Genomic DNA, 12,213 nt, shown 5'->3' on the forward strand with positions numbered 1-12,213 from the left:
GCGCCGACCTGTGAAACCATCTAACCTACACTATTCCATTTTCATCCATATGTCTATCCAATGACCACTTAAATGCCCTTAAAGTTGGCGAGTCTACTACTGCTGCAGGCAGAGCGTTCCACGCCCCTACTACTCTCTGAGTAAAGAAACTACCTCTGACATCTGTCCTATATCTATCACCCCTCAACTTAAAGCTATGTCCCCTCGTGTTTGCCATCACCATCCGAGGAAAAAGACTCTCACTATCCACCCTATCTAACCCTCTGATTATCTTATATGTCTCTATTAAGTCACCTCTCCTCCTCCTTCTCTCTAACGAAAACAACCTCAAGTCCCTCAGCTTTCCTCGTAAGACCTTCCCTCCAAACCAGGCAACATCCTAGTAAATCTCCTCTGCACCCTTTCCAAAGCTTCCACATCCTTCCTATAATGCGGTGACCAGAACTGCACGCAATACTCCAGGTGCGGCCGCACCAGAGTTTTGTACAGCTGCAGCATGACCTCGTGGCTCCGAAACTCGATCCCCCTACTAATAAAAGCTAACACATCATATGCCTTCTTAACAGCCCTATTAACCTGGGTGGCAACTTTCAGGGATTTATGTACCTGGACACCAAGATCTCTCTGCTCATCTACACTGCCAAGAATCTTCCCATTAGCCCAGTACTCTGCATTCCTGTTACTCCTTCCAAAGTGAATCTCCACACACTTTTCCGCATTAAACTCCATTTGCCATCTCCCAGCCCAGCTCTGCAGCCTATCTATGTTCCTCTGTAACCTACAACATCCTTCGGCACTATCCACAACTCCACCGACCTTCGTGTCATCCGCAAATTTACTAACCCACCCTTCTACACCCTCATCCAGGTCATTTATAAAAATGACAAACAGCAGTGGCCCCAAAACAGATCCTTGCGGTACACCACTAATAACTAAACTCCAGGATGAACATTTGCCATCAACCACCGCCCTCTGTCTTCTTTCAGCTAGCCAATTTCTGATCCAAAGCACTAAATCACCTTCAACCCCATACTTCCGTATTTTCTGCAATAGCCTACCGTGGGGAACCTTATCAAACGCCTTACTGAAATCCATATACACCACATCCACTGCTTTACCCTCATCCACCTGTTTGGTCACCTTCTCAAAAAACTCAATAAGGTTTGTGAGGCACGACCTACCCTTCACAAAACCGTGCTGACTATCTCTAATGAACTTTTTCTCTTCAAGATGATTATAAATCCTGTCTCTTATAACCTTTTCCAACATTTTACCCACAACCGAAGTAAGGCTCACAGGTCTATAATTACCAGGGCTGTCTCTACTCCCCTTCTTGAACAAGGGGACAACATTTGCTATCCTCCAGTCTTCCGGCACTATTCCTGTCGACAATGACGACATAAAGATCAAGGTCAAAGGCTCTGCAATCTCCTCCCTGGCTTCCCAGAGAATCCTAGGATAAATCCCATCTGGCCCAGGGGACTTATCTATTTTCACACTTTCCAAAATTGCTAACACCTCCTCCTTGTGAACCTCAATCCCATCTAGCCTAGTAGTCTGTATCTCAGTAGTCTCCTCGACAACATTTTCTTTCTCTACTGTAAATACTGACGAAAAATATTCATTTAACGCTTCCCCTATCTCCTCTGATTCCACACACAACTTCCCACTACTATCCTTGATTGGCCCTAATCTAACTCTAGTCATTCTTTTATTCCTGATATACCTATAGAAAGCCTTAGGGTTTTCCTTGATCCTATCCACCAATGACTTCTCGTGTCCTCTCCTCGCTCTTCTTAGCTCTCCCTTTAGATCCTTCCTGGCTAGCTTGTAACTCTCAAGCACCCTAACTGAGCCTTCACGTCTCATCCTAACATAAGCCTTCTTCTTCCTCTTGACAAGCGCTTCAACTTCTTTAGTTCACTGTTGTACTGAAGGAATGCTGTAACGGCACCTTTCAAATGAGATCTTACTGTCTTTCCACTGAGGTGGGTGTATAAGATCACATGGCACTATTTGAAGGGCTGGGTGTACTTCAATTGCCTTGGCCAAATTTCACAATGTCAGCTAGCAGAAGACCCATGAGACATCTGTTATGAAGATAATAAGCAAGAAGAGATTACTGGGTGATGAGAGAAAAAGCTAGAGTGACCAGGGATTAGAACTAGAATGGTTGGGGGAATTGGCCGATAAGCCAGGCGCAAGAAGGAGAGGAAGGTGAGGTAGCAGCTGTGGCAGTTACAAGGATGGTCTTAATCTTAGAGATGAACAAATCCCTGAGTTCTTCACACTTGCTGTTGGAGGTGAGGAAGGAGAGGAAAGGGGTTTGAGGTGACAATTAGCTGTGGAGAAAATCAACCCTGCATGGTACTAGTTCTGCAGGATGATCCTGGAATAGTCGGTGGATTTGGCTGGTCCATAAATCAGGCTTCGCCAGAACAGCAACAGCGGTGAATGGAATTTTAAGTCCTCCTGGCTTTGCCATGATTAGCCATATTTTTGGAGGGGATTCATCTCCAAGAACATTTATCATTGTTAGTTCAAACTTACATGAAGTAGAATATCAACTTTGCAGTGTCATATTTGGAAATAAACGCTGCCATTTTGAAATAAGGGTCACAGCGTTTTAATATCATTTAACAAAAATAAAATATCCAATTCTGGCTTAAAGATTGAACAGAAACCAAACAGTTATGAACTTTGATCTCATACCTCAGCCATCCATTCTTTGAAGGATCTTTCCCATTTTCCTGGTTTCTCTAGGTGGAGATAGGTGGCAAAAAGAATAAGGTAAAAATACCTCTCCAGGTACTGCAAACTACGTAAGTGTAAGCTTGCAGCAATATTGTTGTCCTTTGCTCCTTTCGACTGAAATAAAGATAACAAATAATGATTTGAAAAGATGACAATGTTGATTAATACTTGTTGCAGAATCCACTTTGGGTTTGTAAAGGATCTCCTCAGAGTCAGTAAATTAAGTCTCTTTTGATTGTTTTGATATATCATGATTTTCTCACCCACTATAGGCAGTTTCCCTCAAATATCACCATTACATAATTAAGTAAATCTCTGCATGTAACATGGGAGAGCAACTCATTCTATTTACCATCCATCTGTTTAGGCCTTGAGATTTATAGCAGTAGGGCAGTCTAATATTAGCCCTTTTTCACTCGGAATTGGACAAAGGTGGCCTGTTTTCCAAGTCTTATAGCAAACTAAGATCTGTGAATGCTTTATGTAGCTATTCCCTCTCCTTAACCTGGCAGCTGAATATCACTTTTTCTTTGTATTCCTTCTTCACACTGTTACAATTTTCAGTTTTTCTTCTAAGTTCTTTCATGAGTGAAGATTGTCGTGTGATTTTCTACCAACCCTTTTTACTATCATATGAATTTGGCATGGAGAAACATGCTCCTATATAGTAGATTGCAATCATCTTTAACAGTATCTTCCCAGCGATAAACCTCACCAAAGTAATTCATAGAGATTGATTGCTATGATTAATCAAGAACGTCATTATCATTGTATCATATGACTAACAGGACAATAGAAGGTGAACTGGATGACCTCTATTTGTCATCTAGCAATTCCTAGATTCCTAAAAGGAATTCTTTCAGAAAACATGAGCAGAGCTCAAGGTGGATAACTTTGATGGCATGCACTGAGGGAAGTCAGAGAAGAGACAGCAGATGCTCTGACCACAATCCTCCTTGTATTGGGAGAGTGGAGGGTAGCCAATGTTACACCTCTGTCCAAGAATGGAGAGAAGGATAAAGAGGATAATTATAGTGAGCAAACAATTAAAATCCATATTTCAATTTTAGAAATACATAGGGAAATCGAGGACAGTCAGTATGAGGCAAGTTATGTTTGACAAATGTAATTTTTTTTGAAGAAATGAAAGACTAGATAGATGAAGGGAATGCAATAGATGTGGTAGATATAGATTTTCAGAAGGCTTTTAAGTAGGTGTCTCAGGCCCTGCGATTCCCTGGCCCAATCCACTTACCTGAGAGCCACTGCAACACTATCAGTGGCCCAAACTTGTACTCTTTGTTCTCATCACCGCGCTGGCTCCCTTCAAATAAGGCCTGAGGCCCAATATTGGGGGAGCCTAGGGCCTCACCATTCAGGTGCAGGGAATGTACCCCATGTGTGCAAAAATAAGCATATTCAAAATTCTGGGCCTACAACTAAAATTAAAATTCACGTATCCATGATTTATAGGAGCTTGCAGATAACCTGACTAGGGTTTTCAGGCTACTATATTTTTGTTCAACATTAATGTCACTCCTCATATTTATTCTTGGATGTTGACACTCTAACTTGGATGGTGTGGTCTCTCTTCTGGTTACTCAATGGTATCAAAGGCAATAAGACAAGAAAATAGCATCTGAGTGGTGAGCTCTGACAGGCCCAGTTACACACATCACCTAAGAGAAGCTGCATAAGTTACATAAAAAATAGAAGTGGGCGTAGGCCATTTGGCCCTTCGAGCATGTTCTGCCATTCATGCAATCATGGCTGATCTTCTTATAAGCTGTATGAGGGACATATTGAAGATAGGGTCGGAGGTTCAGTTTCATCCAATGTTCCTGGGTTTGACTGGAGTGAAGGATAGCTGCAGTTGGATTTCCAGCACAAGAAAGGTTTGATTTACAAATGTACAATTCAGGACAGGCACCCTCTAACCTATGCTATGTTAACCTACAATCCACATTTGTTCGGACTTGTGTTTCCAAGCTTGTGTATCTTATTGACTTCTCATCTGCACACTGATGCTTCGGGACATTATCCAAAAGGTTCCATATAAAACAAAAGCTAAATATTGCGGATGCTGGAAATCTGAAATAAATACAAAAATTGTCAGAAACCCTCATCTATGGTTTTATTATCTCTGGACTCAACTATACCAATACTCTCCCAACCAGCCCTCCACCTTGTACCCTCTAAACTTCAGCTCACCCAAAATTCTGTTGCCCATATCCTAACTTGCACCACGTTCCATTCACCCATTACTCCTGTGCTCATGGACCTACATATTCAGTAACCTCCTTCAGCTCTACAATTTTCCGAGATCTCTGCTTCCTCCAATTCCGGCCTCTTGTGCATTCCCAGTTTGCATCGCTTCATTACTGAAAGTAGTACCTTCAGCTGCCTAGATCCTAAGCTCTGAATTTCCCTCTTTAAACATCTCCACCTCTCTACTTCTCAGTCCTGTTTTAAGAGGCTGCTTAAAACCGTCCTCTTTGACCAAGCTTTTGGATACTTGTCCTAATATCTCCTTATGTGACTTGATGTCAAATTTTGCTGAGAATGCTTCTAAAAAGCACTGTGGGACATTTTACCACATTAAAGATGTTATATAAATGCAAGTTGCTATTGTTAGCAGAAAGCAAGACAATTATGAGAAAGAGGGAGAGGACATAAAGAAAGAATATTTCTAAAGTTTGCATGGATTTGATCTTTTGTTAAACCTTAGTATTTTTGAATATTGCACTATTCTTAGATTTTTATTTGTTTTTGAGAGTAACAGTTTTCAAATAAGATTTCCAAAGTAAAAGATATATTTTGGCTACCAAAACAGAGCACAATATCTGTATTGTAAGCAGTGGGCAAGGAAATTATATGGTTTCATATTGGGGAATGTGATTTTTTTTTCCTGAAACGATCATTCAATGGCTTGTATCCTTTCAATGAAAGTAAATTAATAGAAAATCTAACACAAAACCCATAATAATCTCTGCAAGTTTGGACTGTGCAACATTCCTTTACAATTACAGTGCAAACAAATTCAACAGCATGCTCCTATAAGAGGTAAAAAGCATTATAGCAGATAATACAACACACTGGAATTCATGGTTTTTGTGCCTAGGAATTTCAGATAAACATATTGAACTCGATTCTGCCCCAGATGTAAGACTAAAATAACTCTCTATATCTAATTGTTGTATTTTATACCAAATGTTATTTTTACTAGTTTAAATTCTGTTTTTGCTGAACATCTGTTTCTGTCTTGTTTTGTCTTAATGATATACAGTTGAAGAAACAAATGAGAATAGGTCATTAATCTGACAGATGTAATTAATAGGTTGGTCTTTGAGCAATACCACAAACTGTCCCCCCTACTGCCTCCTTCCTGGTAGTTGAACATGCGATTAGAAAATGAGAGATCATAAATGAGGCATATGCTCCGTTTGTTTTGCATGGGATTTTTGAACAAATGAACAAAATAAAGAACCAACGAAAGAAAGCAAGTACAAATTTACATTAATGGAACACGTGTTACAACCTCAGAACATCCAAAAGCACTTTACAGCCAATTTTGTAGTGTAGCAACTTTTGTATCTTCTAACAGTGCAGCACACCCTCAGTACTCCACTGAAACGTCAGCCGAAATTATGTGCTCAAGCCTCTGAAGTGGGGCTTGAACTCTCAAGCTTCTGGCTCAGAGGTGAGACCTCATATTGACAAGGCCACATTTCGCTGTCCTCTTTTTCCCATAAATCCACCTCATATTTTGATCCTGCAGCTTTGCACAAAGGTTGAAGGAAGTCCTTCTATTACAAGTCCAGGACTTCTAAACCACTTAAAAAAAGCTCTGTGGAGATGCTACCTCCAGGCTGGAAGTGACATCTACCTGGACTATCAGTTCTTGATATGAATCAATGTTTAGGGCAGGTGACCCTTATATCCTATACAGTCAATATCTTTAATACTCCCTTGAGTCATGCAAAATCATCATACAGCACTATATCCAACTGGTTAGCACATTGCTCAAGTTGGTATGCAGAACATACTGCATGCTCAGTCCTTCAAAACTATCACCTCCTTTATGGACCTGGATTAGTATGAGCACCAATCCACATGCCAAGTGTATCCTTCATTTGGTTGTCAACTGTAAGTTATCAGTTGCTGATTATGATTATAATGTGGGTGTTCTGGTACATACAAATGTCTGTTCTCCTCATCAGCTTTCCAGCAGAATCTGATAGGCAAGCCCAGTTCCAACAACAACAACAACAATTTGCTTTTATATAGCATGTTAAATGCAGAAAAATGTGCCAAGGTGCAGGAGAGTTATAAAGAAATCAACACTGTACCAATGGAGGAGGCATCAAGGCAGGCAATCAAAAGCTTGGTCAAAGAGATAGGCTTTTAAGGAGGAAAGGTTTCCTGATGGCTTCTGTTCCTGTTTCCTAGCAGTACACTGTGAGGGACCACAACTGTGGATTATGGGAGGTCACTGCGGCCATTTTGACTGGACTTCAACTTTGTGAAATTTCAACTGAGGGAGCTACAAGTGCTGATAGCTGTGCTCCAGGTGTTATTAGCTGGAAGATCCAGCTCACAATTTTTATTCATTGTGACATTCCAATCACCAGAGATACAGGTTTCACATAACAATAAAATAAAAGCAAAATACTGCGGATGCTGTAGTTCTGAAGAAGGGTCACTGACCTGAAAGGTTAACTCTGCTTCTCTCTCCACAGATGCTGCCAGACCTGCTGAGTATTTTCAGCAGTTCTTGTCTTTATTTCACATAACAATAGTTCTGGAAAGTTAATGAAAGCTAAGGCCTATCTTTGGTGTTGAATTTGTTTTATTCATTCATGGGATTTGAGTGTCACTGGCTAAATCGGCATTTATTGCCCATCCCTAATTGCCCTTGAGAAGGTGGTGATGAGCTGCCTTCTTGAACCGCTGCAGACCATGTCGTGTGGGTACACTCACAGTGCTGTTAGAGAGGGAGTTCCAGCATTTTGACCCAGCGACAGTGAAGGAACAGCGATATTGTTCCAAATCAGGATGGTGTGTGACTTGGAGGGGAACTTGCAGGTGATGGTGTTCCCATGCATCTGCTGCCCTTGTCCTTCTATGTGGTAAAGGTTGTGGGTTTGGAAGGTGCTGTTGAAGGAGACTTGGTGAGTAGCTTTAGTGCATCTTGGAGATGGTACACACTGCTGCCACTATGCGTTGGTGTTTGAGGAAGTGAATGTTTAAGGTGGTGGATGAGGTGCTCTGTCTTCAATGATGTTGAACTTCTTGAATGCTGTTGGAGCTGCAGTCATCCAGGCAAGTGGAGAGTATTCCATCACACTCCTGACTTGTGCCTTGTAGATGGTAACCAGGCTTTGGGGAGTCAGGAGATGACTTACTCACCACAGAATTCCCAGCCTCTGACCTGCTATTGTAGCCACGGTATTTATATGGCTACTCCAGTTCAGTTTCTGGCCTCCAACAACCACAACCATCTTCTGTTGTGCTAGGTATGACTTCAACCAGTGAGCGGCAGTGAACACGTTATTGCTGAGTTAGTGCTGCTTGGTAGCACTGTCAACAACACCTTCCATCACTTTGCTGATGATTGAGTGTAGACTGATGGGGCAGTCATTGGCCGGATTGGATTTGACCTGCTTTTTGTGGACAGTATATAGCTGAGCAATTTTACACATTGTCAGATAGATGCGAGTGTTGTAGCTGTACTGGAGCACAAGACTTCTGTACTACAGCTGGGATGTTTTCAGGGCAAGTAGCCTTTGCTGTATCCAGTGCATTCAGCCATTTCTTGACTTCACATGGAGTGAATCAAATTGGCTAAAGACTGGCAGCTGTGATGCTGGGGGCTTTCAGAGGGGACCAAATTGGATCATCCACTCGGCACTTCTGGCTGAAGGTGGTTGCAAATGCTTCAGCCTTGCCTTTTGCACTCAGTTGCTGGACTACACCACCATTGAAGATGGGGATGTTATACCTCTGGTTAGTTTAATTGTCCACCACCATTCATGACTGGATGTGGCAGGACTGCAAAGCTTTGACTTGATCCATTGGTTGTGGGATCACTTAGCTCTACACTAGAGCATGCTGTCAGGTGTGGCTCAGTTGGTAGCACTCTCAACTCTAAATCACAAGCTTCTGGGTTCAAGTCTCACTCCAGGGCTTCAGTACAAAACTCAAGGCTGACACTCCAGTGCAGGACTGAGGGAGTACTGCACTGTTAGAGGTGTTGTCTTTCCAGTGAGACTTTAAACAGAGGCCCCCTCTGCCTCCTTGGATGAATGTAAAAGATCCCATGGCACTATTTTGAAGAAGAGCAGAGGAGGTATCCCTGGTATCCTGCCCAATATTTATCTGTCAATCAATATTGCAGAAAACAGATTATCTGGTCATTATTACATTGTTGTTTTTGGGTGTTTGCTGTGCGCAATTTGGCTACCGTGTTTCCTACATTACAGTAGTGACTACACCTCTAAAGTAAAGCGTTTGGATGTCCGGTGGTCATGAAAGCTGCTATGTAAATGCAAGCCTTTCTTTTTTTATATAGCTTGCTGCTTCTGCTGTTTAGAATGCATGTAGTCCTGTGTTGTAGCTTCACCAGGTTGGCACCTCATTTTTAGGTATGCCTGGTGCTGCTCCTGGCATGCTTTCCTACAGTCCTCATTGAATTAGGGTTGGTCTCCTGGCTTGATGGTAATGGTAGAGTGAGGGATATGCTGGACCACAAGGTTACAGATTGTTGTTTAATACAATTCTGCTGCTGTTGATGGCCCACAGCACCTCAAGGATGCCCAGTTTTGAGCTGCTAGATCTGTTCTGAATCTATCGCATTTAGCACAGTGGCAGTGCCACACAATACGACAAAGGGTATTCTCAGTGTGAAGACGGGACTTTATCTCCACGAGTACAGTGTGGTGGTCACTCCTATCAATACTGCCATGGACAGATGCACCTGCAACAGGCTGATTGGTGAAGATGAGGTCAAGTAGATTTTTCCCTCGTTTTGTTTCTCTCACCACCTGCTGCAGGCCTGGTCTGGCAGATATATCCTTCAGGTCACAGCCAGCTTGGTCAGTAGTGGTGCTACTGAGCCACTCTTGGTAATGGACATTGAACTCCCCCATCCACAGCACATTCTGTTCCCTTGCAAGTGGTGTTCAACATGGAAGAGCACTGATTCAATAGCTGAGGGAGAGCGGTTGGTGGTAATCAGCAGGAAGTTTCCTTGCCCATGTTTAGCCAGATGTCATGAAACTTCATGGGGTCTGGAGTCAATGTTGAGGACTCCCAGGGCAACTCCCTCCTGTCTGCACACCATCGTGCTGCCACCTCTGGTGTCAGTAGGACAGGACATACCAAGAGATGATGATGGAGGAGTCTGGGACGTTGACTGTAAGTTATGATTCAGTGAGTATGACTATATCAGGCTATTGTTTGACTCATCTGTGGAACAAGCTCTCCCAATTTTGGCACAAGTCCCTTTGCAGGGTTGACTAGACAGGGTGTGCCTTAGTCATTTCCAGTGCCTAGGTCGAATCTGGGTGACCCATCCAGGTTTATTCTTCTTTCGCTTTTCCATAGCAGTTTGATACAACTGAGCAGCTTGCTAGGCCATTGCAGAGGGCAGTTGAGAGTCAACCACATTGTTTTGGGTCTGAAGTCACATGTAGGCCAGACCAGGAGATTTCTTCCCCTGAAGAGCATTAGTGAATAAGATGGGTTCTTATGACAATCCAGTAGTTTCATGATTATCATTACTGAGACCAGATGTATTAATGAATTAAATTTAAATTTCCCCAGCTGTCATTTGAACTCATGGCCTCAAAGCATGAGTACAAACCTCCAAATCACTGATGCAGTGACATTACCACTATGCTACTGGCCTCATTAATGGAACTAGTTCAACTATAAATGAACTTCAGAGAATTTACTAACGTTGTCTTAAAAAAAAATCTGTATTTAAATCTCAATCTTTTAACTGCACCAACCATACTTTTGATCACAGGATGTTCTCATCACAACTGAACCATTGACTGTTATCAACATAGTCAACATCTGTTGAATTAATTTTCATGTGTGAAAACATTTGCTGACTTCAGTGAGTGTAGATCCAAAGTAAACCACTGTGCCTCATAAAAAACAACTGAAGTACAGGGCCTCATTCAGGGAAATAGTCTTAAGGTCACTATAAATTATAGGGATGATTCAGAATATAAAGTACTGTCACACTCAAAGATTATAGAGGGTCCTTGATAATACAAGTTACTCTGTAAACTGAAGCAAAATATTTCATTCAGCATTTGGCCAGAAAACTGCTTCTCGATTTCACAGGGCAGTCTTTAAGTAAAAGTGCAAATAAAAATTGTAAATACTGGAAATTCTATTCAAAGGAAGGGCACACACCTGAAACATCATAATCTATCTTTTTTCTATATAGATGCTAACTGTGCAGTTGCAAGCATTTGCAAAATCTTTTGATTAGTTTGGCACTCAGATTGAATGTCATGTATGGTCATATAGTACTCCAGAGGCCCAGGCAAAGCGAAAGAAAGAAGGGAAGAAAGAGAAAACTTGAATTTCAATAATTCCTCAGGACATCTCAAAGTACTTTACAGCTAATTATGTATTTTCAAATTGCAGTCATTGTCATAATTTAGAGGATACAGCAATCTATTTTTTATACAGCAAGGACCCAGAATTAGCAATGTGATAATGCCTAGATAATCTGTTTCAATGATGTTGGTTGAGGGATAAATACTGGTCAGGACACCAGGGAGAATGCCCCTGCTCTTTCTTAAATAGTGCCATGTTACATCCACTTAAGAGGACAGACAGGGTCACAGTTTAAGGTCACATCCAAAAGACAGCAGCTCCAACAGTGCAAAAATCCCTCAGTATTGCACTGAGGCGCTAGCTTTGTTTATGTGCTTAAGTATCTAGGTTGGGACTTGACCCCACACCATTCTGACTCAAGAGACAAGAGAGCTACCAACTGAGACAAGGTTGACACCTTAATAATCTGGAGAATATGGCAGTTTGAGAGTTAATGGCTTATATGTGACTCCAGTCTCACAGCAATATGATTGAATTTTAATTGCCCTCTGAACTGGCCTAGCAAGTGACTCAGTTGTACAAAACTCCTGCATGCACCTTCACCACATGCACTGTAGCAGCTCAAGAAGATTCACCATTACCTTCTCAGGGTAAGTAGGAATGGGCAATAAATGGTGTTTTGCCAGTGACATCTACATCCCAAGAATTAATTTTTAAAACGTCAAAGTGCATTGCTGTGTGGCAAAATCATCAGCAAATCACTTCAATGTGATGTCATCATGGTTATTGGAAGTCAAATGAATTGATAAGGGTTGAATCTTAACATGGATTCTCACGCTCATCCGCCATAACAGTGGAAGAACAGCCCTGGAAACCCCAGGA

General features: G+C 41.8%; 1 protein-coding gene across 1 annotated transcript in view; it reads right to left on the minus strand.

The window, feature by feature from the left end:
• LOC137369343 (paladin-like) overlaps nt 1–12,213 on the minus strand; it is a 158,546-nt gene that overhangs the window by 10,486 nt on the left and 135,847 nt on the right. Inside the window, exon 19 of the mRNA XM_068030414.1 lies at nt 2,713–2,868. Within this exon, the coding sequence (XP_067886515.1) occupies nt 2,713–2,868 (156 nt within the window). The remainder of the gene's footprint in view (nt 1–2,712; nt 2,869–12,213) is intronic.

This window comes from Heterodontus francisci, chromosome 4, assembly GCF_036365525.1.
Source record: "Heterodontus francisci isolate sHetFra1 chromosome 4, sHetFra1.hap1, whole genome shotgun sequence".
In the NCBI taxonomy this organism is placed as follows: Eukaryota; Metazoa; Chordata; class Chondrichthyes; order Heterodontiformes; family Heterodontidae; genus Heterodontus; species Heterodontus francisci.